Raw genomic sequence first — 25,545 nt, forward strand, 5'->3', positions numbered from 1 at the left:
AGGCTCTCCAAAGATGTCCATGTCCTAGCATCCAGAAACTGTGACTATGTTAGCTTACCCAGCAAAAGGAACTTTGCAGATATCTTTAAGTTAAGGACCTTGAGATGGGTAGATTATCCTAGTTTATCTGGGTGGGTCTGATGTAATTACAAGAGGGAAGAGAGCACCTGGACAGTAACACAGGCTCAACAAATGATAGTGCTCATTAGGAGGTGGCATCCTCCTCCCCCACACATTCCATTTCCCTGTTCCTAACAAGAAACAATAGAGCTCAACACAGGCTGAGCTGCTATGTGGGGGTGGGTGCAGAGACATTGCTGGAGGAAGTGAAGTTTGAATTGGGCTTTGGAAATGGCAAGACTATGAGTAGGTGGGAAGGCGAGCTAAGAGGGATCTCAGGAAGGGACCTCAACATGGAGGAGGCCCACCTGCACCTGGATCTTCCTATGGTTTGGCTGATCAATACATTCTTGTTTTCCCTCATTTTTTAAAAATTCAAATTTTAGTTAGTTAATATACATGGAATATTGGTTTCTGGAGTAGAATCCAGTTTTTCCTTCCTTACATACAACACCAGTGCTCATCACAAGTGACCTCCTTAATATCGATCACCATCTAGCCCATCTCCCCCTCCCTCCAGCACCTCCCGCCATCAACTCTCAGTTTGTCCTCTAGTATTGAAAGTCTCTTATGACTTGTTTCCCTCTCTCCTTTTTCTTTTCCTCCTTCCCATGTGTTCATCTGTTTTCTTTCTTAAATTCCATATGTGAGTGAGATCTGTGGTCTTTTTCCCTGACTGATTTATTTCATGCAGCATAATACACTCTAGCTCCACCCATGTCATTGGAAATGGCAAGATTTCATTCTTTTTGATGGCTGAGTAATATTATATATACCACATCTTCTTTATCCATTCATCATTTGTTGGACATTTGGGCTTCTCCATAGTTTGGCTATTGTTGATAATGCTGCTCTAAACATCTGTGTGCACGTACCCCTCCAAATCTGTAATTGTGTATCCTTTGGCTAAATACCTAGTAGTACAATTGCTGGATCATAAGGTTATTCTATTTTTAACTTTTTGAGGAACCTCCAGACTGGTCTCCAGAGTAGCTACACAAGTTTGTGCCAACAGTGCAAAGAGGTTCCCCTTTCTCCACATCCTAACCAATACCTGTTGTTTTCTGTTCTGACAGGTGCGAAGTGGTATCTCATTGTGGTTTTGATGTGTATTTCCCTGATGATGAGTGACGTGGAGCATCTTTTCATGTGTCTATTAGCCATTTGGATGTCTTCTCTGGAAAATTATCCGTTCATGTCTTCTGCCCATTTCTAAACTGGATTATTTGGTTGTTGGGTGTTGAGTTTGGTAAGTTCTTTATAGATTTTCAATACTAACCCCTTATCAGGTATGTCATTTGCAAATATCTTCTCCCATTCCATAGGTTTCCTTTTAGTTCATTGATTGTTTCCTTTACTGTGAAGAAGCTTTTTATCCTGATGAAGTCCCAATAGTTCTTTTTTGCTTTTGATTCCCTTGCCTCCAGCAATGTGTCTAATAAGAAGTTGCTATGGCCAAGGTCAAGGAGGTTCCTGGCTGTGTTCCTCCTCTAGGATTTTAATGGTTTCACATTTAAATGTCTCACATTTAGGTCTTTCATCTATTTTCAATATATTTTTGTGTATAGTGTAAGAAAGTAGACCAGTTTCATTCTTCTGTATGTTGCTGTCCAGTTTTCCTGGCACTATTTGTTGAAGAGACTGTCTTTTTTCCATTGGATGTTCTTTCCTGCTTTGTCAAAGATTAGTTGACTATAGTCGACCATGGATGAACCCCATTAGTTGTGAGTCTATTTCTGGGTTCTCCTTTTCTTTATTTTTTATTTTTTTAATTTGATAGACAGAGATCACAAGCAGGCAGAGAGGCAGGCAGAGAGAAAAAGGAAGAAGCAGACTCCCCGCTGAGCAGAGAGCCCCATATGGGGCTCGATCCCAGGACATGGGGATCATGACTTGAGCTTAAGGCAGGGGCTTTAACCCACTGAGCCACCCAGGTGCCCCTGGGTTCTCTTTTCTATTCTATTGATCTCTGTGTCTGTGTTTTTGCCCATATCATAATGTCTTGATGATTATAGCTTTGTAACATACCTTGAAATCTGGAATCATAATGCCTCCAGTTTTGTTTTCTTTTTCAGGGTTGCTTTGGCTATTTGCATTTTCTTGTGGTTTCACACAATTTTAAGATTGTTTTTTCTAGCTCTGTGAAAAATGCTAGTGATGATTTGACAGGAAAAGCATTAAATTTGTAGATTGTTTTGGGTAGTATAGACTTTTTTTTTTTATATGACAGACAGATCACAAGTAGTCAGAGAAGCAGGCAGAGAGAGAGGAGGAAGCAGGCTCCCTGCTGAGCAGAGAACCCAATGAGGGGCTCGATCCCAGGACCCTGAGACCATGACCCAAGCCAAAGGCAGAGGCTTTAACCCACTGAGCCTCCCAGGCACCCCTGGACAGTATAGACATTTTAACAATATTTGTTCTTCTAATCCATGAGCATAGAATGCTTTTCCATTTCTTTGTGTCTTCTTCAATTTCTTTCATATATGTTCTGTAGTTTTCAGAGTACAAATCTTTTAACTCTTTAGTTAGGTTTATTCCTAGGTATCTTATTGTTTTTGTGCAGTTGCAAATGGAATCAATTGCTTGCTTTCCTTTTCTGCTACTTCATTATTGGGGTATAGAAATACAACAGATTTCTGCACATTGATTTTACATCCTGTGACTTTGCTGAATTCATGTGTGAGTTCTAGCAATACATTCTTTTTAAAAAAAGATTTATTTATATGAGACAGCACAAGGGGGAGGGGCAGAGGGAGAGGGAGAAAAACTCAAGTAGACTCTTCACTGAGTGTGAGCCAGTGTGTTTGGGTCTCGATTCCACAACCCTGAGATAAAGACCTGCACCAAAACTGAGTTGGATACTCAACTGACTGTGCAACCCAAGCAACCCTCCAGCAATACATCCCTGATTCACCAGACCAGTAAATCTTTTTCTCCCCTCAAGTGGTATATATTGGGATTCTGTTACTTACAATCAAAAAACAATTGACCAGTATAATACTGGTCCCTTCCAGTTTCAGGTGGGCTAGAAACAGAGTTAGGAGGCAACCAATCTTTCCATTTCACCTCTGGAACACCTCCCAACTCCTGTGTGCCCTGGAATCTTCACTTCCTGTGTATCCACTACATTACCAGAGTAACCATCCTAAATACCTCTTGTTTGAAAAAACATTTTCTGGCTCACATATCGCCTTCTTCACCACTGCCAGAGTATAATCAACTATTCCCTCTTTAAACCCATTCACATGTCACATGCAACACATCACTTCCCTAGAATGTAATGTCCTCTAGGACAGGTGCCTTATTCATCTGTGACCCCTCTGTTCTTAGCCTGAAATATTGTAGTGTCCAGTGATTATTCCACCCCGCCCTTGGCCTGTTTCTGTGTAGAGTTGATGTGGTCCGTATCAGTCTCCTCAACTTTCTGAAGAGGATGTCAATCCAAGTCCCACCTCAGCAGACTATCTGAACTTTGTTGCTGTTGTCCAGTTATGGTCTTCTTCAAAACCTTCATAGAATTTGCTTTTGCATTTGTTTTATGGACGCTAAATGTGTCCAGAAAATCATGCTTTTTCCCTCTCTTTCAGCTGGATAGAGGAAAGCTCTAGCCAAATTTCTGGTATACTTTTAATAGAATGGAAAGGTCTTTGCAGCATGTGTTTTATGTCCTCATCTTATTCTAGTTTTTTGTCTTGTTTTTCTACCCTATTTTGTATTTATCTTCATTTCCTCAGCTCCTTTTTTTAAAAAAAGATTTTATTTATTTATTTTAGAGAGAGAGAGAGAGAGAGAGAATGAGAAAGAGAGAGCATGAGAGGAGAGAGGTCAGCAGGAGAAGCAGACTCCCTGCCAAGCAGGGAGCCCGATGCAGGACCCGATCCCAGGACTCCAGGATGATGACCTGAGCTGAAGGATGTCGTTTAACCAACTGAGCCAACAAGGCGCCCCAACCTCAGCTCCTTTTTAAAAAAGATTTTATTTATTTGTTTGAGAGAGAGAGACATAGCACTAGTATGAGTGGGGGTTGGGGAGTACAGGGGAGGAACAGAGGGAAAGGAACAGCGGGGTAGGGAGAAGCAGACTCCCTCTTGAGCAGGGAGCCCAACATGGGGCTCCATCCCAGGACTCCAGGATCATGACCTGAGGTGAAGGCAGACAACCAACTGAGCCACCCAGATGACCTGCTCAGCTCCTTTTTTTTTTTTTTTTAAGAAAAATATTTCTATTCCATACCTCAATAACCACAATTATTTCCTGATGGGAGCTACCTACCTATTACGCAAGGCACAACTTCCTCAAATCTTGGCATCACATTGGCAAACCCACCATCATTTCCTGTTCCACAGTGATTTTCGTACAGTACTTTTTAAAACACAGATTGAATCCATTCTTTATTTCCCTAAATAAAATTTTAATAATAATTTTTATTTTAGAATAGTTTTAATATACATAAAAGTTGCTAAGACAGTGCAGAGAGCTCCAGGGAATGTTTTCCCCATGGTTAGACTAGGGTCACTGGTGTTGGGGAAGAAAGTCACAACAGTGAAGTGCAATTCTCATTGTACCATATCAAGGGTACATGCTATTAACTTGTCACTGATGATGTTAACCTTGGTCACCGGGCTCAGGGAGTATTTTCCAGGTTTTGCTACATGCACTGTTATGATAGACATATAGTTGAGATAGGTTATTCTCAGAAGTTGGTTGCTAGGCAGACAATCTTAGGTATCTGCCTCATCTATTAGATGCTTGTTATACACCAGTAGCAGGGCCAGGACCTAGGGATATGAGACAGTACATAGCATTCTCTCCCTAGGATGTCATGAAAAACAATCCCCAATACCTAGACAACTTACTCCTGAATTCCACTTCTCAAATATTCTCTCTCCTTAGTGCTTTCATCCAAAATTTGGGGTGCAGTCATCCAGCCATAGTCACTTGGGATCCATTTGGTTCTTTGAACATCTCTGAGGTCTTTGAATGCTTTGTTTGGTTTGTAAGAGCTGAGTTCTCCCTCCTACAAGGGGTACTATGTATTCTATGCTTTCTTACTTAGTTACACAAGTGTCCTATGGGAGCATTTTACTTAAGCTAGGAAGAAAAGATAACAAGCCACCCCTGTTAAATTGCCACCAACTCTCTAATGGGTCCTTTGGAAGGGCCAAGATTACTTCCAGTGATGATAATTACCAGGGACCTTGTTATTCAGAAGACCTCAGGGACTATGTGGACATGCAGCTGGAACCATTAGCTGGGCCTGTGGGGGACATGTTTCATCCCTGGCAAGTGAGATGGTAATTATAATCTAGCAGAGGTTTTAAGGGGGAGATTGCAAATTCTATCAGAGTAGAGAATCTACAGTCAACCACTTAGGTAAACTGCTTGGATCATAGGCTGGGAAAGTAGAATCACTCCTCAGGTTTATGTAAGCACAACAATCCAGATGTTCGGAGCCTAAAAATCCTCAGGGATCTGTTTTCCACAGAAACAGTTCACCTGGTAATAACAGCTATCCTTTACATGTGTACAGCAGTTTCTAGTTTCCTGAGATCTCATGTGCTATTATGTCAAGTAATCCTCACAAAAATCCTATGAAGTGTGTACTACTAATACTACTTTACAAATGAGGAAACTGGAACTCTGAGAGGTTAATTTAAAAAAATTTTTTTAAAGTTATTTATTTTATAGAAAGAGAGAGAGAGCACAAGTAGACAGAACAACAGGCAGACGGAGAGGGAGAAGCAGGCTCCCCGCAGAGCAGAGAGCCCGATGTGGGACTCAGTCCCAGGACCTCAAGATCCTGACCTGAGCTGCAAGCAGACACAATGCATGGAGCCACCCAGGTGCCCCCAGGGCATGTATTTTAATACTTAATTCTTTCTCTTTGTTATTGTCATCAATTCTCAAGCATATTGAATTGCACTTTTACAACCTGTAATGGTGACTAATGAATTTTTTTAACTAGTAAATTTTTAAAAATAATTTTTTATTTTTTATAAACATATCATGTATTATTAGCCTCAGGGGTACAGGTCTGTGAATTGCCAGGTTTACACACTTCACAGCATTCACCATAGCACATACCTTCCCCAATGTCCATAACCCAACCACCCTCTCTGACTAGTACATTTTTATTTATTTATTTATTTATTTATTTAAAAGATTTTGTTTATTTATTTGACAGAGATCACAATAGGCAGAGAGGCAGGCAGAGAGAGAGAAAGGGAAGCAGGCTCCCTGCTGAGCAGAGAGACTGTTTTGGGCCTTGACCCCAGGACTCTGGGATCACCACTGGAGCCGAAGGCAGAGGCTTCAACCCACTGAGCCCCCTAGGCGCCCCTGACTAGTAAATTTTTAAAGTAAGATTATAAACTGAAACACACACACACCCTATGATTATTTAGGGTACATTTATTCCCCAAAATATTTACTCATTAACCTACTTTGTACCAGACTCTGCGGGTTCCTGGGCATACACAAGTTACAGATTCACACAGCTTGTAGTTATTAGAATAAAAAATGAGGTGGAATTGTTACTGCCTTTGTCACCCTTGGATTAGATGGCACATACATTAAGCCATAGCTGACCTTGAGTTGCAGTATTTTCTATGCGAACATACCAGTTAGAGTAAAAAAAAATGGTGTTACCATTGACTTTAAACTCTACCCCTGGGACCTTCTGGCCTCAGTGGATTTCTTTAGAGGTTCCCAAGGGGATGAAGGGAACCTTAGATGCCAGATGTAATGATCAAAACATTGACTCCATTTCTTTCTCTAGTCCAAGTGGGCAGGGGACCAGGTGCAGCCAGAAGAAGAAAGATCTATTGTTTTCTATGAAGGGAAATGAAAACCAGTATTTAAGAGTTTAAGCCAAATTGGTGACCTGCATTTCAGGGCCCCAGACAGTGTAGGTGAGATTATCACACATACTGCTTCACACTGTACCCTAAATGTTGACACAGGAGGGAGGTATTGGGTTTACCACATTTCTCATTTGTTCAGATGGATGCTCAGATCATGAGAAATAAGAAGAGAATATGCCGGCACAGTTAAGTGCCTTTGGAGCTGTGTCATTATCCTCCCTTACTCCACTGGAATATAAGCTTCATTAAAGGAGGGATTTTTGACTGTTCTGTTCACTATTCTATCTCTAGTGCTTGGGATAATGCTTGGCACATAGTAGCTTACCCAGTATTTACTGGTTGAATTCCTGTATTTCTCCCACAGAAACATTAATATGGGTAGGCTCTTTTTGGGAGACCTTTTTGCCCCTGCTCGGTTCACATATACATGCGGATACATGTTCCTTCCAAGGAAGTGTTTGCAGTCTGAATGACTGTCATTTGGTCCTCCATTTATCGACTGCCTTGTCAGGTGGAATAGCTGATCATACTGAAAGAATAGAGGAATGTTTTCCTCTAATGGGCTTGGAGGGTTTTTTTTTTTTTAATTTATTTTTAATGTACTGATGAGCAACACACACACACACACACACACACACACACACACACGCTCTTTGCAGGCCTATATCTTACATAAATAGAACTAGTGAATTGTCTTCCCTAGTAGAACTAGTAATTTATCCTCCCTGATAAAACTCACAGAGGATCCAGTTTGTACCAGGATAAACTATGCTATGCTGTATATCACATAACCCCCCAGATCTCCATGGTGTATAGAACAACAAAGCTTTGTTTATTATTTTGCTTTTGCTACTTGCCTGTCATGGGTCTTCTGTGACCTGCCTGATAGAACAACCATTATTTGAAGGGTTATCAGTAGGGGTGGAACCGTGAGCAATTATATGTTCTAGCTTAGAAATGATCGACATCATTCCCATTCCTCGGCCAGAACTTGTCGCTTGGCCAGAGCGCAGACTCTCGCGTTACTTCGGGGAGGGAGCGTGGGTAGCTGGGCGATGGCTACCGCGGTCGCCCTTCTACCAGAGTGTGTCGGAGTCGTTCTAACTCTGGAAGCCTTTCATAACATAACCCCAAAGAACTCTGCTAGAGGAGAAGTACTTAAAAAGAAAAAATAAAAACTGACCTTTTTGTAACCTTAGCAAACTAGAATTCACATACAGGAGAGTGGTGACAATCATACTTTGGGATCAGAGCGACCAGAGTTCAGATTTCAGCTCTGCCACTCAGTGGCTGTGTGGTGCAATGCCGAACACTTAGTCTCTCCAAGATTAACATTATCTTCTCTAAAATACTTAACAGATAAGATGTAATTATTGTAGGGACACCTGGGTGGCTCAGGGGGTTAAAGCCTCTGCCTGCAGCTCGGGTCATGATCCCAGGGTCCTGGGATCGAGCCCCACATTGGGCTCTCTGCTCTGCAGGGAGCCTGCTTCCTCCTCTCTCTCTGCCTGCCTCTGCCTACTTGTGGTTTCTCTTTCTGTCAAATAAATAAATAAACTATTTTTTTAAAAAGATGAAATTATTGTGAAGATAAAATGAAATTCTGTACAGAGGTGACGAGCATGTGATGTCTAACACATACTGAGATTCAATACATGTTAGCAAGCTTGGAAGTTGAAATGTCTTGATATTTTATGAGTTGGTGCCTCTTGGGCTAAGTTCTCTTGGCAGGCAATGCTTTCATTTTCTCAGGAGGTCAGGCTATTAAGATTTCTCACATTTCCCTGTGGAGGATGTCCTTGAAAGAGCAGTTTTTATGAAATGATTATTCATCTTACTCTGTGTAAATTTCACAAATTTTCTGTGTCCACCTAAAATCTTACACATGTATTCTCCTTAGTCCAGACCTCCTGGGAGTCTTAGTATTTTCAAGTCTCAACTTGAAAATTTGGATACCTATCAGAATCTCCAGGGTGTTTTTCGAAGCACACATGTCTGCATCCCACCTCAGACCAATTAAATCAGTTTCTCTGAAAGAGGGGACCCAGTCACCTGTAGTTTTAGAAAGCTTCTCTAGTGAGTCTAATGAGCAGAGAGGATCGAGAACCACTGCTCTGCATATCCTCGCTCTTGCTGCCCCTTCCAGCCTTACCTACCACGACGCTTCTCTCCCTTGCCCACCGTGCTCCAGCCATCTTTTTTGTTCATTTGCCAAAGTTGTTCCTACTTTAGGGCCTTTGCACGCACTGTTCCCTTAACCTCGAATGCAACAACTCAAATTGTTCATCAAGTATCAACTGAACTGTCACATTTTCAGAGGGTCACATGATCACCCTTCATCCTGCTTTATGTCCTTTCTCACATTTGTTGGTGTTTGAGCTATTGCTAATTCACTTGCTTGTTTAATACCTATGTCCTCACTATCATATGAGATCTATGAAGGTAGAGCCTTTATATGATTCACTCATTATCGTATGCCCAGAGCTCAGGAGAGTATCTGTTCTAACGTACTTAACTAAACATTTGTTGCATAAATTATTCTTGTCTGCCATTCCTGACATCATTGTATGACATCATTTTAACAATTCTTATGAGGTATTCACAGAACAATCATTTCCTTATAAGCTGGACTTGTGGCTTCTCTATGTCTCATGCCCCTTTACACAATTTATATTGTTTATCAATTTGTTATAGGGGGAAAGGAGAAGCAGCACTGGATAAATACTCAGTATGATCATCATATATGCTGGCCTTTATCCTTTGCCCCTACTTCTTTTCTCTTACTGGTTACCATCATTCTGAAGGTTTCTTGGGTTGTAATGCGTTGAGATTTCTTTTCCTTAAACTCCTCTCTCCAGTGATCATTAAGAAGAAAATGTTTGGGACTTGAAGTCAAAGGTTTGAGTTTGAATTCTGACTCAGCAGCTTATCAAGGGAATCCATCTAACCTCCCCAGGCCTGTTAATGAAGTCAGGACACTAATAGCTCCTATCTCAAAAAAACTCTAAAAATAAAGTGAAAGGGAGGCCTGGGTGGCTCACCTGGTTCAGCATCTGCCTTTGGCTCAGGTCATGATCTTGGGGTCCTGGGATCTAGCTCCATGTTGGGCTCCCTGCTCAGTGGGGAGTCTGCTTCTCTCTCTCTCTCTGCCTTCCCCATTGCTTGGGCACTCTTTCTCTCAAATAAATAGATGAAATCATAGAAAAAAACAATAAGAAGCTCTAGGTAAAATTACCTTATGTTTTGTGGGTATCCAGAAAACATATTTAAAAAGAACATACCACTTAAAGGCCACTTAGATTTCCCATTTTCTTTCTGTCCCTCTTGCTATTGTATAAGATTGGGGGAAGGGACCTCCTTCTCAGTCTCCCTGCCTCCATCCTTCCCTCCTGTGGGCCGTAAACATAGATTCTCATCTTTTCCACTGTATCATCCTACTCTTCTAAAATATTGCCTAAAAATATGTGCATTTTATTTTCATGTTTCATGAAGTTCTTCATGCTCTCTCATTATAGAGGGTTTTTTTTTTTTTTTTGATTAGTTGGTGTTGAAGGATAGAGCTTTAGAAGTAGAAGGTACCATAGAGTTCCAGACCCTTTAGCTTACAGAAGAGAAGGAAATAATAATTGATTTACCTTGAGAGGTTGTGAGGTCAAAGGAAAAAGTCACCTGCTCCTATACCACAATTACTTAGAGACAGATGTGCCCGAGACAGATGTTTCTGGAGCAGATCATACTTTCTCTATAGAGAAATACAAGTTGAGGGAAGTCTTTTTAATTGTAAGATTAAAAACAAAAAAGTAAGAGAAATGGAGCTGGAACTAAGATTATAAAAGCTTTCACAATGTGCTAGATAAGAGAACCAATGGGAACAAGTCCATTCATGAAGCTGCATTAAGAAATCCCAGATATTACCATGATTGAGTTGAGGCACTAAGATATATACATATGAAGAGATGGATTATATTTTGGTTTCTAGGAGCTTCCATCAGCCATCACCAAATACTAATTTGGGGAATTCTGTTTGCATATTGTCTAGCAAAATGGTTTTCAAAATATGTTTTGGAGATATGAGAATTGGAATCATTTTGGCCTACTTTAACTTGTTACCTTATTTGCATTTTTTCTCTCATTATTTATATATATACACATGCATACACATATGATTATATACATATGTTTATTTATATATACACATTTGTTTTTGAAACCATCAGAAAATAAGTTGCAGGCATTACTCTCTTCACATTTAAAGTCTCTTGCAGGGTGCTTGGGTGCCTCAGGCATTAAGTGTCTGCCTTCAGCTCAGGTCATGATCCCAGAGTCCTGGGATCAAGTTCCATGTCAGGCTCCCTGCTCAGTGGGGAGACTGCTTCTCCCTTTACCCCTCCCCACTGCTTGTGATCTCTCTTTCTAAGATAAATACATGAAATATTTAAAAAAAAAAAGTCTTCTGTACTCATCCTTAAAACATCAGGACATTCTCCTGTATAACAATAATACTGTTTTCACACCTAAAACAATTAACCATAGTTCCTTAATATCATTTATATCCATTGCACACTGAAAATTCTTCAATTATCTCAAAAAGTCTTTTGTAGCTTTTTGTTTTCTTTTGTTTTTTTTTTTTTTTGTTGTTGTTGTTGTTGTTGTTTGTTTGTTTTAAGATCCAGGCTCCCAACAAGGTCCATGTAATGCATTTTGTTATTATGTCTTGTTGGTCTTTTCTAACCTGGAGGAATTCTTCTACTTTTATTCTCTTGACATTGCCTTTAAATCCAGGGGAATTGTCTTGTTGAGTATCTCACATACTGCATGTGTGTGACTGTTTCCTCATTGTTCTGTTCTGAATATTCGCGTCTCCCACCCCAAATTTATATGTTCTAACCCCTGAGGTGATGGTATTAGGAGGTGGGAACTTTGGGAGGTTGTTAGGGATCACTTAATAGTTTAATTGAGCCTACTAGTTTTGAGGCTGTTTACTTTAACAAAACCTCACGGATGGGATCAGCAGTCTTATGACAGAGCCCCAAGAGCTTTCTTTCCTTTTCCACTGTATGAGGTTAGGAGAAGAGGGCCCACACCCAACCAGGCTGGTAGCTTGATCCTGAACTTCTGGCTTCCAAAACTGTGAGAAATAAATTTCAGTTTTTTATAAGCCCACCCAGTGTCTGGAATTTTATTCTGGCTTCCCAAATAGACTAAGACGGTCATGGTATTATTTACCTTGTTAATGTGAATTGGAGATTAGGTTTAGATTGGAGTAGATAGGATTCAGGATCAGTATTTCTGACAAGAACATTTCATAGGCAATCCACATACGGTACGCCTCATCATGTCTTTAGGCATCTGCTGTCAGATCTTTCCACTGTTAATGGTATTACATCGGTTCACTTGGTTTCGATGGTGTCAGACACATTTCTCAATTAAAGGAACATTTAGGTAAGCATGTAATTTGTGGGACAATACTGCATTCTGCGTGAATATCCTATTTTCTAATAACCTTCATTTAGAAGATAAAGCTTCCAGTAATGCTCCTTATGTGAATCAATCACTGCATTGAAGGTCACAAAAGGATTTCCAAATTCTCTCATTGTTCTGCATTTCCTAACTGCCATGTTCTCAAAAAAGAACTTCCCTTCCTCCTCCTACTATTGAGTCACTATTGAGTCATGGAATTTTATTTATTTAAAAAGATTTTACTTATTTATTTGACAGAGATCACAAGTAGGCAGAGAGGCAGGCAGAGAGAAAGAGGAGGAAGCAGGCTCCCCGCCGAGTAGAGAGCTGGATGTGGGGCTCAATCCCAGAACCCTGGGATCATGACCTGAGCCAAAGACAGAGGCTTTAACCCACCGAGCCACCCAGGTGCCCTGAGTCATGGAATTTTAAAACCTCAATCACCCGTTGCAGTGATTATTCTTTTTGGTGCCCAGATTTTCACAAATTCAGTCAATGAGAGCCCTTCAACGGACTTCTGTGTCCTTTTGATGTGCCCCACCATTATTTGATTACTTCTTTACTTCTTGATCTAATAAGAGGTCCCAGACTTACCTGGTATTTGCTCTGCTCCATACTTGGATATATCAGTTTTTCGTAGGATCTCCTTGAATAGGCAATGATATTTAGAAGTCATAATCGAGACTCTATGTTGATTCATTACTATTAGATGCCATTGTTTTGTACACAGAACTGGGAAAAACAATTTCCAAATCAAACTTAACAGGACAGGTTTTTTAAAAAGATTTATTTATTTCTTTGAGAGACAAGAGAATGGGAGGAGGGGCAAAGGGAGAGAGAGAGAAAGAGAGAGAGAGAGAAGCCCAAGCACACTCATCACCGAACACAGAGAGCCAGATGTGGGGCTCTTACAACCCTGAGATCATCCCTGAGCCAAAATCAAGAGTCAGATGTTTAACCAGCTGAGCCACCCAGGCTCCCAAAGGTGGCTTATTTATTATTATAATTAATTAGTTTATTTATTTATTATGTCCCATTAGCCAACATATAGTGCCTCATCGGTCTCTGATGTAGTGTTCAATGATTCCTTAGTTGCGTGTAACACCCGGTGCCCATCACCACACCTGCCCTCCTCAGGACCCATCACCGGATTCCCCATCACTTCATCCCTTCCCTTCTGTAGCCGTCTGTTACTTTTTTAATGTTTAAGGAACATTTACTTATCTCTTTCTGTAAACTGTCTATTCATGTAGTTTGCCTATTTTCCTACCAAGTTTGGTCTTTTTCTTCTTTAAGAATTCTGGATATCTTTGAGATATTAGCTCTTTGTCTGTTGCATAAGTTGCAAATATTTTCACTCGGTACCACATCCATAATATGTGATCCCCATTAGCCAGCCTGGAGCTAATTTCTGAAGAAGGGCTCCTTCTCCATACAAGCAAAACATGGGCAGGACAAAATGGAATTCCTGTTTCTTGGGTGCCAGGCACTGTTCGGGGAGCTTTGTGAACATTTTCTCCGTCGCCGCTGATGAAATATCTTTCTGTATTCTTTCTTACCTGAAAACCATATGGCTAAGGTGTTTTAGAATTCATTGTTTCCCAGCTTTTATGGAGCTGCATCTTGAAATCATACCAATAAGTATTTCTGCATTGAAACATAGGACTCTGCCAAGTGATTAGGATAAAGACCGCAGAGAGTTTCACTTCCTGATAGGTCAGGGTTTGCATCAAATGAGATAGGAGAAGCAGTTTTATTTTTCAGAACTTCTCTGAAACATTCAGACTTTAAAATGGGAAAAGGACTGTAAATATACAAAAACCTTCAATCTGGGGCATCTTCATGGCTCAGTGGGTTAAGCCTCTGCCTTCAGCTTGGGTCATGATCTCAGGGTCCTGGGATCCAGACCCACATCAGGCATTTGCTCAGCAGGGAGCCTAGCCTACTTCACTCTCTCTCTCCCTGCCTGCCCCTCTGCCTGCTTGTGATCTCTCTCTCTCTCTCTCTCTCTGTCAAATAAATACATTAAAAAAAAACCACTTTGGGGACACCTGGGTGGCTCAGTTGGTTAAGCAGCTGCCTTCGGCTCAGGTCATGATCCCAGCGTCCTGGGATTGAGTCCCACATCGGGCTCCTTGCTTGGCAGGGAGCCTACTTCTCCTTCTGCCTCTACCTGCCACTCTGCCTGCCTGTGCTGGCTCCTGCTCCTCTCTCTCTGACAAATAAATTTAAAAAAATCTTTAAAAAAAAAAAAAAACCACTTTGGTGTGCCTGGGTGATTCAGTTGTTAAGCATCTGCCTTTGGCTCAGGTCATGGTCCCAGGGTCCTGGGATCGTGCCCCGTGTTGGATTTCCTGCTCAGTGGGAAGCCTGCTTCTCCCTTTCCCATTGCCCCTGCTTGTGTTCCCTCTCTCACTGTCTCTCTCTGTTAAAAAAATCTTTAAAAAGAAACACTCCAATCTTACTAGTAACCAAAGGAAAAATAAGATTAACATGGAAGCTTTTTCACTTTTCACGTTGGTAAAGGCTTAAAACCTGATAACATCCAGTGTTACTTGCTCCTTTACTGTCTGAAAGGGTTTTTGTAATTCATGTTATTTCTTCCATAAATGTTTGATAGGATTTGCCAGTAAAACTACTTGGATCTAGGACTTTCTTTCTGGTACGTTTGTTAATAATTATTTCAATTATTAAAATAGATATTGAATCATTCAGATTTTGTTTTATTTTGTGTTGTTATATATTTTTCTTTAAAATGAAAAGATTTAACTTATTTATTTGACACAGAGAGAGAGATCACAAGTAGGATGTCAGGTAGAGGAGGAGGGGGAAGGAGGGAGCACGATCTGGGTTCAGTCCCAGGACCCTGAGATCATGACCTAAGCCAAAACTGCTGAGGCAAACACTTAATCCACTGAGCCACCCAGGCGCCCCTAACATTTTTAAGTGTGTAAGATCTGTAGTGATAACTCTCTTTTAATTTCTGATATTGGCACACAAAAATTTTATATTAAAGGATGATCATCCAAGTGTTTTGTAAAGAATTAAAAAAATAAAACAAAAGCCTCCAACAATTAAAGATTAGTAAACTAAAAATCTTTATCATCTTGACAGAAGGAACTACTACATGGCCCTTAAAATGATATCCAAACTCTGATGAAATAATACTGCATGCTTATAGGGATAACTAAAGTTTGAAAGATTCATAATAACAAGTGTTGCGGAGGGTATGGAGCAAATAGAACTTTTTAATTAATTTTATTTTATTTTAAATTCCAGTTAGCTAACATACAGTATACTATCAGTTTCAAGTGTAGGATTTAGTGATTCAGCAAACAGTACAAACTCCAGTGCTCCTCAAGTGCCCTCCTCAATGCCCATCTCCTATTTCACCCATGTCCCCACCTCCCTTCTGGAGACCTCCAGTTTGTTCCTGCAGTTAGAAGTCTTTTCCTGGTTTGTCGCCCCCCCGCCTCTTTCCCTTTTTTCTTTATGTGCATTTGTTTTGTTTCTTAAATTCCACATGAGTGAAATCATATGATATTTGTCTTTCTCTGACTGACTTATTTTGCTCAGCATAACTATGCAATTGGAGCTTTTATTCAGCTTCCACTGTGGTACGAGTATAAGTTAGGAATTAGAAAACTGTGTGGTAATAACTTAATGAAGCTTAAACTACGTACACCTTATGATTCCGCATCTCTACTCCTAGATATTTATCAGTCATAAAATCCCTACAAGTATTCAGCAACAGACATGTACAATACTGTTTATAGCAACTTTATTCACGTTATCCCAGATTGGAAACAATTGCATTCTCTCCCCAGAAGTAGAGTGGAGAAGTACATTTTAGGTATGTTCATAGAATGAGATTCTACATAATGATGAAGAATGAACTATTGATACAGACAATGACATGTGTAAATCTCGCAGGCATTATTTGGAGAGAAAGAAGTCAGACACAAAGACGTACAGACTGAATGACTCCATTTGTCTCAGTGAGCAGGCAAAATCGATCTATGGTTTTAGAAGTCAGAATAATGGTTGCTGATGGCAAGAGATGAAAAGGTAAAACTTAGACCCGTTAGAGGGAAAGTCAAATGAACTATCAGAAAGAGAAAGTAAGAAAACAATCCCACACACATTTGGATCAAAAAGAATAAAACGCCTAGGAATCTATCAACCAAGGAGGTAAAAGACCTGTATACTGAAAACTACCAGACACTGCTACAAGAAATCAAAGAAGACCCAAACAAATGGAAACATAGTCCATGCTCATGGCTTGGAAGAATTACCATGGTTAAAATGTCCCTACTACCCAAAACAATCTATGGATTCAATGCAATTCCTATGAAAGTTCTAATGGCGTGTCATGCGTCCTCTTTCCTGGATGAGAGCAGTGCCTTGATGTCAGCATTCTGTTCTAAACCACGTGAACCATCCCGTGATCCTGCAACCACTTTCCAGGACTGGCTGGCGAGTGTGGCAAGATCCTCCCTCTGACCAACGACACCACAGGAGTCCCTGAAAGGCTCACACTTGGATGGGGTAAATGCAGGGTCAGATGGAAACATGCTGATCTAATGGGGACAAGTATGCAGAATTCGCATAAATTTTCAAGATAAATGTTGAGAGTTCCATTAGGTTTCAGGCCAAAGGAAGCTGCTTGAGTCACGCCCCAAAGCTAGGGCAAGAGGCAGTGAGGTGAGAAACTCTGGGGAGCGTGCGAGTGTTGTATGTCTCAGCACCGAGTGCACATTCTTCATGTTTGGGGCCCATGACAGAGCCAGGTCCCAGGTATCTGGCTCCCCGTGACAGTTTTCCTGCAGGCCAGGGGTAGGTGGGACCCTCCAAAACAGGAGACCTGAGGGCCTGGGTCTCTTGACCTGGGCAGCTGCTCAGAAACCAAACAAGAGCCATTGATCCTGCAGGAACCGCATCGGGCACACGGAGGTGGAGAACGCCCTGAGCGAACATCCGGTGTGGCAGGATCAGCTGTGAGGAGCAGCCAGGACCTGATTCGAAGGAGGTAAGGAGGACACAGAGGTCCTTGTGTCTGTCCTTAGGCACTAATGCAGGTATGGGGATGCCTTGGAGGGAGGCCCAGGTGACATACATGTGCATTTACACCGTGTGGTCAGCAGAGGGCAGTGGGGCCTCACCCGTGTGTGTGTGTGTGTGTGTGTGTGTGTGTGTGTGTGTCTGCATGTGCGTTTGTGTGCGCGCACGCGCCTGATGGTTTGCCAACAAGATCTGTATCTTATGTATGCTCTGTAGACTGCGTTGAGTTGCTGTGAGAAGGCTGGAACCTCCTACTCTGGTTGTGTATGTGATTGTTGTTGCGGTTCGGTCCTCCTTTGCTTCCTCCGTTGTTCAGCCAGTGGCTCTGGGCCGGGAGTGTGGAGAGGAAGGAGAGCGCACCCAGAAGAGGGAAGAGGGACCTGGGTTGGAGGGAGCAAACAGGTGGGATGGCCAAAGTTCCAGAGAGGACCTGTCGTTGGGATGGCCCGTGGTGGGGTATCGGGGGGGAAGGGGCTTTATATCAACGAGGTCACCATCCATGCTGAGGTACTAGGGGCAAAGGCAGCTGATTGGTGGAGAGATCAGAAGGTTCTAGGTTGCTAAGGAAACGTTCAAACAGGGGAAGGTTTGGTGGAACTTGGATTCTTCATACCAACTGCTCCTGAGAATTTACTTTACCTGCTAATTTGTCCTGCTGACCTTGTGCTTTACTGACCTGCTGACCTCCTAACCTTTGTGAATTGTGCTCCTTCCCCTCCAATACTTAACCTGACCTGACACTGTCCTTGACCCCTTCTTCTCCTGACCAACGTTTTCCCCATCCTACCCCCTATTTCCTCCCTATTCCCATCCTTAATTACCACCCTCTCCCCTCCCCACCCCTCCCTAACCCTCCCACTCTTCCCTCCCCTGCCCCCCCAATCATCTTCACCTCCTCCCTGGGGCCACAGTGTCCCTTTAAAGGACAAGAACATGATGGTTCAAAGGCTACTCTTCTGGCTCTTCGTGTTCCCATATCCCAGTTCCCCAAACCCAAATGTGAGTAAACATGACACTTCAGTGGTGTCTTCCTTCTTCTTCTTATTTTTTAAAATATGATTTCTTTGAGCAAAAGAAGGGGCACAGGTGGTGGGGAATGGCGGGGGAGGGGGATGGAAAGAGAGAATCCGAAACCAGTTGTGCATTGAGCCCAGAGCCCAAAGAGGGGCTCAATCTCAGGACCATGAGATTATGACTGGATCCAAACCAAGACTTGGTCACTTAACTGACTGAGCTACTAGTGGTGTCTTCCTTCTGCCTGGGTTCCTTCACATGGTGGTTTAATAACAGCTTTTTCATGGTGTTCCTGATGGGAACCTCAGAAGAACGATAGTTCTTCCTGAAGACCGGGCACAACAGGGAAGGTTTTTCAGTCAAGCTTAAGGGGTTGTGGCCACAGCCATTTCCATCAAGTTTTGGGTCCTGTCTGTGTTGCTTGGTCCAAGAAGAGCAGCTTTGGTAGGATGGAAACCTGAACACCCCCCAGGTTTATAGTGTCAAGAGGAAGGATTTGTGAAGATATGAAAGCCATTGAGCTCTTTGTCCTAAATAGGGGGCTTGTGTGATATGTACACTCTATCTCATTAAAATTGTTTTTGAAAATGTCAGAACTCTAACTTAATAGGAGCTAGGGGAGTTAGATTGGCCCCTGGAAGCCCAATGATGATCCTGCTTCAAGCCTGGTAAATTCAGGGTCCATCTTCTGTATAGTTGGTTTTCCTATCAGCACATGTTTATATTTGTCATGTTTGACAGCCCTGGGTATCTGAAGCTTTGGTGTTGGGACTAGAGTGTTAAAAAGTGAAAGTCCTTTGTGCTCTGTGCTTCTGGGTTTGTTGACTTTCAGCAGCTTCTGAATAAGCCCTCTCCTTCTGGTCTTGGAGGCTATCTCCAGGGTCCGTGTGTCCCTCCTGGTCCATGGAGACCTGAGTATCCCAGAAGACACTAAGGGACCGCATCCTGCTGAGATATATGTCACAGGAACATCACTAGGAGTGATGTGATCAGAAAGTGAATGAGTTGTTGTTCTTTCTTTGGCCAAGTATGTGCAGAGTGTTGGTTTCCCCAAGATAAGAAGGTTCTGGATATCCTTAGGATTGTCGAAATATAAAGAAATAAGTGGTTCCCAGCATGAATATTTCACTCTATGATGAAAAAGTAAAACCTGTAATCCCAGGAGAGAGAGATAATAGTTAGGGGACACCCCTGGAAATAAGTAGACTTCTTTAGATCTGCTTGTACCAGATTATGAAACAGGGGTCCGGAAGTGTCATTGTTCAAGAAGGACCCTTTTATTGAGGCAGACCTATCTCATATGAAGACCTCTAGTCAAAATAGGCTTCATTCTGTTTCACTGGCGTCTTCAGAAGAGGGAATTTCTTGGTCGTCTTGATTTCAATTATTCCCATCTACCTAGGCTGCATCTCATGCATCCGTTCACCTTTCTCATTCTACCCCATCTCTGAACTCTTGCCTAAATGAACTGCTCTTGTGTTTCCCACCTCCACCTGCTCATGGCCGCTGTCGAGAACCTAGTGTTTTTGGCCCCACTGGCTGTCATCTAGTGCAGAGTCAGCCTCTTGTATCAGCATCCAGACAGCTGCCAGATGTCCTGAGTGCCCGCGACTGCGCGTGTTTTCCATTCCTGACCAGATGGCCTCTTTCTCTTGTGCATTTGATACCCAGGATCAACCATTGTGCTGACAGCTACTGCTCTCTTTCAGACAGTGGCTATTCAAAGGCAGTGTACGTTTCCCGCTAGCACACATTTTCCTGACCTCAGCTGTGTGGGCTGAAGGGGAAAATGTTACATACTTCAGGAGCTCCTTTCTAGAGAAGTGTGTGTACACCAAATTCAAGCTTGGTGTGAGCTAGTATGAATTGCATTGTTAGTGTCTTTTAACCTGTAATACTTCTAAATCTGGTTTTTGTAAAATGATGTGTTCCTTGCCTTGGTGTTCATATCCAGGAATTCTGTATTCTTTTAGAATTCCTGGGCACCTGGGTGGTTCAAGCAGTTAAGTGTCTGCCTTAGGCTTGGGTCATGATCCTAGGGTCCTGGGATTGAGCCCTGGTTGGGCTCCCTGCTCAGCTGGCAGTCTGCTGCTCAGTCTCCTGCCCTTCCCCCTCTGACTTTCAAAGAAATAAATACATTCTTTAATATTTTCTCTCTTTAAAAAGTTAAATTTTATAGCTTTTATTGCCCGATTTAATTACAGTACTAAGAGATAGTAACAGGAATTCCTTCCATCAGCGTTTTGGAGATCCTAAACTTCACAGATATCCTTAGAGCACACATGATCACCTGATTATGCAAATCCTTACGTAGTTCAGGAATCAGACATCTTGGACTGTGATTTAGAAGCAATGTGAGCATTGAAAGAAAACATAAATGTTTTCAGAAACTAAGCAATAACACTAATTATAATTTTTTACTGGAAAATAATTACATATCACATTAACGAGCAGCCTTCCCTTTTCTGTCACGAATGTCCTAATCTATAAACACCTGTCCATATAACATGCTCCTTTGTATCTCTAGTACGTTATATTCATGCTTTCTCTCATTCTTCCATAAATTTTGGGTGTAGTTTTGGAAATGTACCAAAGGAGTTTATCCGGCTCCTTCATGGATGGACAGTAGAAGTCACTGACTTCTTTCCTATTCTAAGTTTACATTGACTTATCTTGTCTATTTTATGTTGGCTTATACATTCTCAAGTTCTGTTAGCCATAGAAACAAATTTGCAACGTACTTGTAGGTAGAGTAAGATCTCTTAAGATTTGTCTATTAGATTTTGCCTACAGCTTCAGTGTGTTATAATGTATATGTGATCACAACATCTTTTCAAAGGATACGGTTTGTTGAAATTGAACATAGGTAAGCAACAAGGAAACCATCACCATGGTAAGATGATGAACACACGTATCACTCCCCAAAGTTTGCCCCAGCTCCTTGGTCATCCCTCGGTGCTCCTTCTCCTCCCGGAGGAGGTAGTTGCGAGGTATGCTTACCTCCTGGAGGCCGGTTGAGGGTTTGTAAAGTAGATTTTGTGACAGATACACCATTAATGTCTTTGAGATTTCTCATTTTCTCAAATGGTATTTCAGCTTGTCCTTTCCTTGCCTGACCATTTCTGTGTTGGCCCTGATGGGATTGAAATGCTGTGGAAGCTTCTCATTATAACTGCCTGCTTGGGAGCCTGTGCCTTTCTCATTTACCTGTGGAGAACCATCCTCGCTGTAAGTATACTAATGTACCTTCTGTACTTTCATTCATAAATAAGCAGACAATTTTGTAGTCACTGGATATTTTTATGTCCATTCAGTACTACAGATTTCCCTCTAATATGTCAAATTTGATGATCACCTAGATTGATGTAGTTTTAGATTTCTATTGAAGTGCCTTCTTGATCCATATGTTCTTTTTTTTTTTTTTTTAAGGTCAAGCATACTCGACAAACAGTGTAATGTGAGTTTCAGGTGTACAACATGGCTCCGCAATTCTGCACATTTCTCAGTGCTCGCCACAAACGGTGGACTCTTCTTCCCCTTCTTCTCTTTCCCCAATCGCTCCACCCACCTTCCCTCCCACCCTTGTCTTCTCTAGAAGTGTGCTGTTGAACCTCCGTTTTTTGGCCGTTCTCCAGTTACCTTGTGTTCTCAATCTCTAGTTTGAGTCATCTGTGGTCTGAGAGCACAATTCCTGTAGTTTTGATCCCTTTGGTGGTTCCCATGTGTTGTATGGCCCCGAATATGGCCTCTCTCAGTGACTGTTGCACGTGAGCTTGAGAAGAGTGTCTATACTTCGTCGTTGAATCAAGTATTCCGCCGATGTTAGTGGGTGCAGCGGATGGCTGATGCTCGTCAGTGCACCTGTGTTCTCCTGGAATTTGTGTATCTCTGGGTCTGTCAGTGACTGATAAGAGGGTTTTGAATTCTCCAGCTGTAGGAATGGATTCATCTGTTCCCACCAGCCGTATTTTCAGTTTCTGCTTCATGTGCTCTGATACTCTTGTTGTTGATGCATGCACATTAGAAATTGTTGTGTCCTTTCGGAGAAATGGATAATGGAGAAATGGAGACCCCTTCATCATTGAAATAATGCCCGTCATTATTCCTGATGGTTTTCCTTACTTACTCTGAGGTGTGTTTTGAAGGATCCTTTCACTGGCAAAATCTTTCTAGTTCGATGTTTCTTTAAACCGTGTACACATTTCATCCTTCTTCATGGTATCTTTTCTGAAAAGAAGTACAATATCGTTCTTATCTTTCTTCCTCGGGAGTAGGTCTTACTGCTCCGCTCTCCCCCTTTCCCTCCCCACTCCCAGCCCCTGCTCCAGATTCGCAGAACTGTTTCTTTGTCTTTAATGATCTGTAGCTGAATATTCTATAACAGACATCATTGGTGTTTTCTGTTCATTGTTTGTGTGCGTGTGTGTTTGTGTTTCTCCTGCTTTTGATGTTTTATTTCCCTGGACCTTGATTTGGAAACTCCATTAATTTCTGAAAATCCTCTGTCATTATTGATTGAAATATCTCTCTGTCCACACTCCAATAGGAATAGGTATTCCTATTATGTGTGTGTAACACATTTTGCAGTGACCTACCAGTCTTGGATTTTCTGTGCTGTCTTTGTAATTTTTGTCTTTTCTTGATTTTTTTATTATTAATAATTTTTAAAAATTTATTTGACAGAGAGAGATCACAAGTAGGCAGAGAGGCATGCAGAGAGAGAGAGAGAGGAGGAAGCAGGATCCCCATGGAGGAGGGAGCCCGATGCAGGACTCGATCCCAAGACCCTGAGATCATGACCTGAGCTAAAGGCAGAGGCTCCACCCACTGAGCCACCCAGGCGCCCTTTCTGTTTCCTTTTTGGAAGTTCCTGCAGGACATTCTTTACTGTCAGTGATTCTTTCCTCTGGTTTATTTTGAGCCTCTTCATGGAGCCAGCACAAGCACTCTTGATTTCTGTATTGGTGGTGTTGTCTAGAATCACGTTACAGTCTTAGAGTTTCATATCTATGCTTACATGTACCACCTCTTCTTCGTCTTGTGCAATTTTCCCTTAGATCGAGTATCCTACGTGGAAGGGACTTTCAAGCCCCAGCCTGCTAACCCATCACTTCTGCCACAAGAAGTGTGATTCTCGTGCTTGCTCTCATGGTTTTTCCCTGTAGTATGTCTTGTAGGGTTGTGTTGAAAGCAAGATACTGTGTCCTGGTAAAGGACCTGAGGTAGGTGGGTGTTAGGGTGAGGTTGTTTGCTCCTCTGGCTCAGGGTTAGACTGAGGTATTCACCGGCGAGGCAGGGAGAGATGGCACTGGAGTTGAGTATTTCCCTTCCCTTTGTGGCTTAGTCTCTGGGAAACCCTGAGTTAGACTCTTGTGACATAATTTCACTTGAGGGCTGATCTTTCTAAGAAGGAAGAACTCTTTTGAGTTTCTTTCTACATGGGAATATTCCCCCCTTTCTCTGTCAATGGAGAAAACTTCCCTTCAAAGAGAAAGAAAAATATTATGTATTCGGTGTAGCCATCTACCTTTACACTTCCCCTGCCGATGAGGTTGGTGACAAGGGCCAGGGGAGCTCCGAGGTTCCTAATCAACATGTGAAATCAAAGGAATAACTATGGTTTTCTGATTGCCCTGCCCTGATGCACTCTCCCCACCAACATTATTAGGTTGGTTTGTGATAGCATGGTGATATTCCAATATCCTGGCAAGATGTGGGGGTTGGCCTCAGTCTCTCATCATCCGTAAAACTGTTGAATGGGTAAATATGTTGATGGTGCAAAATGAGGTCTTGCCTAGATGTTATTGAGCTATCATAAGACCAGTGTCACTCGAGTCTGAATTGCCTGGCTCCCCTTTGTGGACATACCCGCTGTCTTTCTGTGGTGGCTTATGCTTCATCTCTCAACATGGGCCACTCTTTTTTCTCATTCGATGGCTTTGACTTCTTTTTGATGACACTCCATTTCTAACAGTCTGGGGAACTTCATAGCACCTGATGTGCTCTAACTGTGTGTGAATTAAGTAAACAGCCAACTCTTTGGAAAGTTTCAGGAAAGCTTTCTAGAGAAGGAAAGAGTCATATCTTTGACACAGCTTTTGCTCCCTTGCCTGCCTGCCTCCCTGCCTTCTTTTTTCCTTCCTTCCAGGACTTTAAAATAGTCCCAGGTTCTATACTTCACTGCAGATATTGTGTGCAAAAAACGTTAAGGAAATATGCTAAGTGAAAGAAGTCCAGTAGAGAAAGTCACTTGTCATATAGTTTCTCTAATTTGTGGAACATAAGGAATAGCATGGAGGATATTATGAGAAGGAAGAAGAAAATGAGTTAGGGGGCCAGAATCCGAGGGGGAGATGAACCTTGAGAGACTATGGACTCTGGGAAGCAAACTGAGCGATTTAGAGGGGAGCGGTGTGGGGAGATGGGTGAGTCAGGTGATGGGTGAGCCAGGTGGTGGGTAAGGAGGGTACGTGTTGCATGGAGCGCTGGGTGTTATACACAAACCGTGCATCCTAGAACACTGCATCAAAACTGATGAGAGAGACCCAGGACCAGAGCAGGGACACAGCTAGATCTCGGGATGTCGCAGCACAGGGGACCTTCCTAAAGGAAAGCTCGAGAAGCATTCACAAAGGAAAGGAACCACGTTCACCAGAAAACAGCTGGCCGATTTGGAGTCCTTGCTTAGCAGGAGCCCATACCCCGCTCCGCAGCCTTCAGAAAGAAACGGCCTGGAAACTGGAGATCCAGCCCACCTTCCTGCAGGTTTGGTTCATGAAGCACAGAGCAAAGCCCAGGAAAGCCAAACAGCAATTAGCTGGAATAGAAGTCAAGACCAGCTCTTCGAAGGGACCCACGGATGCCCCTCCTGTTTTCCCCCAGGGTGCCTACCAAGCTTCCCTGGTTTAAACAGATCACCTTATACCTTGCTTCCAACACAGCATATGCTCCAATCTGAAGTTTCTCCCAGACCATTCTGTTGGCCACAAAATAGTGCATTCTGGGCGCTGCCAAGATCCCAACATCT

The 25,545-nt window shown here is 42.2% G+C and overlaps 2 protein-coding genes across 4 annotated transcripts in view; one reads left to right on the top strand and one right to left on the bottom strand.

Annotated features, from left to right (window-relative positions):
- ACSM4 (acyl-CoA synthetase medium chain family member 4) overlaps positions 1–10,708 on the bottom strand; it is a 38,263-nt gene extending 27,555 nt beyond the window's left edge. The window contains exons 1-2 of the mRNA XM_082714840.1: positions 10,619–10,708; positions 2,149–2,259 (exon numbers count right to left, since the gene is read on the bottom strand). The gene's annotated coding sequence lies outside the window, so the exon portion shown is untranslated. The remainder of the gene's footprint in view (positions 1–2,148; positions 2,260–10,618) is intronic.
- The window catches only part of LOC309855026 (uncharacterized protein), a 64,321-nt gene that overhangs the window by 25,817 nt on the left and 12,959 nt on the right, over positions 1–25,545 (top strand). The window contains exons 1-3 of one of the 3 annotated variants that reach the window (XM_082714842.1): positions 17,156–17,279; positions 17,375–17,521; positions 21,615–21,746. In XM_082714842.1, the coding sequence (XP_082570968.1) occupies positions 17,516–17,521; positions 21,615–21,746 (138 nt within the window). In that variant the 5' untranslated portion in view covers positions 17,156–17,279; positions 17,375–17,515. Of the gene's footprint in view, positions 1–17,155; positions 17,280–17,374; positions 17,522–21,614; positions 21,747–25,545 lie in introns of those variants that run through there. The other 2 variants (XM_082714843.1, XM_082714844.1) reach the window with 2 other exon arrangements.

This window comes from Mustela nivalis (genome assembly GCF_964662115.1).
Source record: "Mustela nivalis genome assembly, chromosome: 19".
NCBI lineage: Eukaryota > Metazoa > Chordata > Mammalia > Carnivora > Mustelidae > Mustela > Mustela nivalis.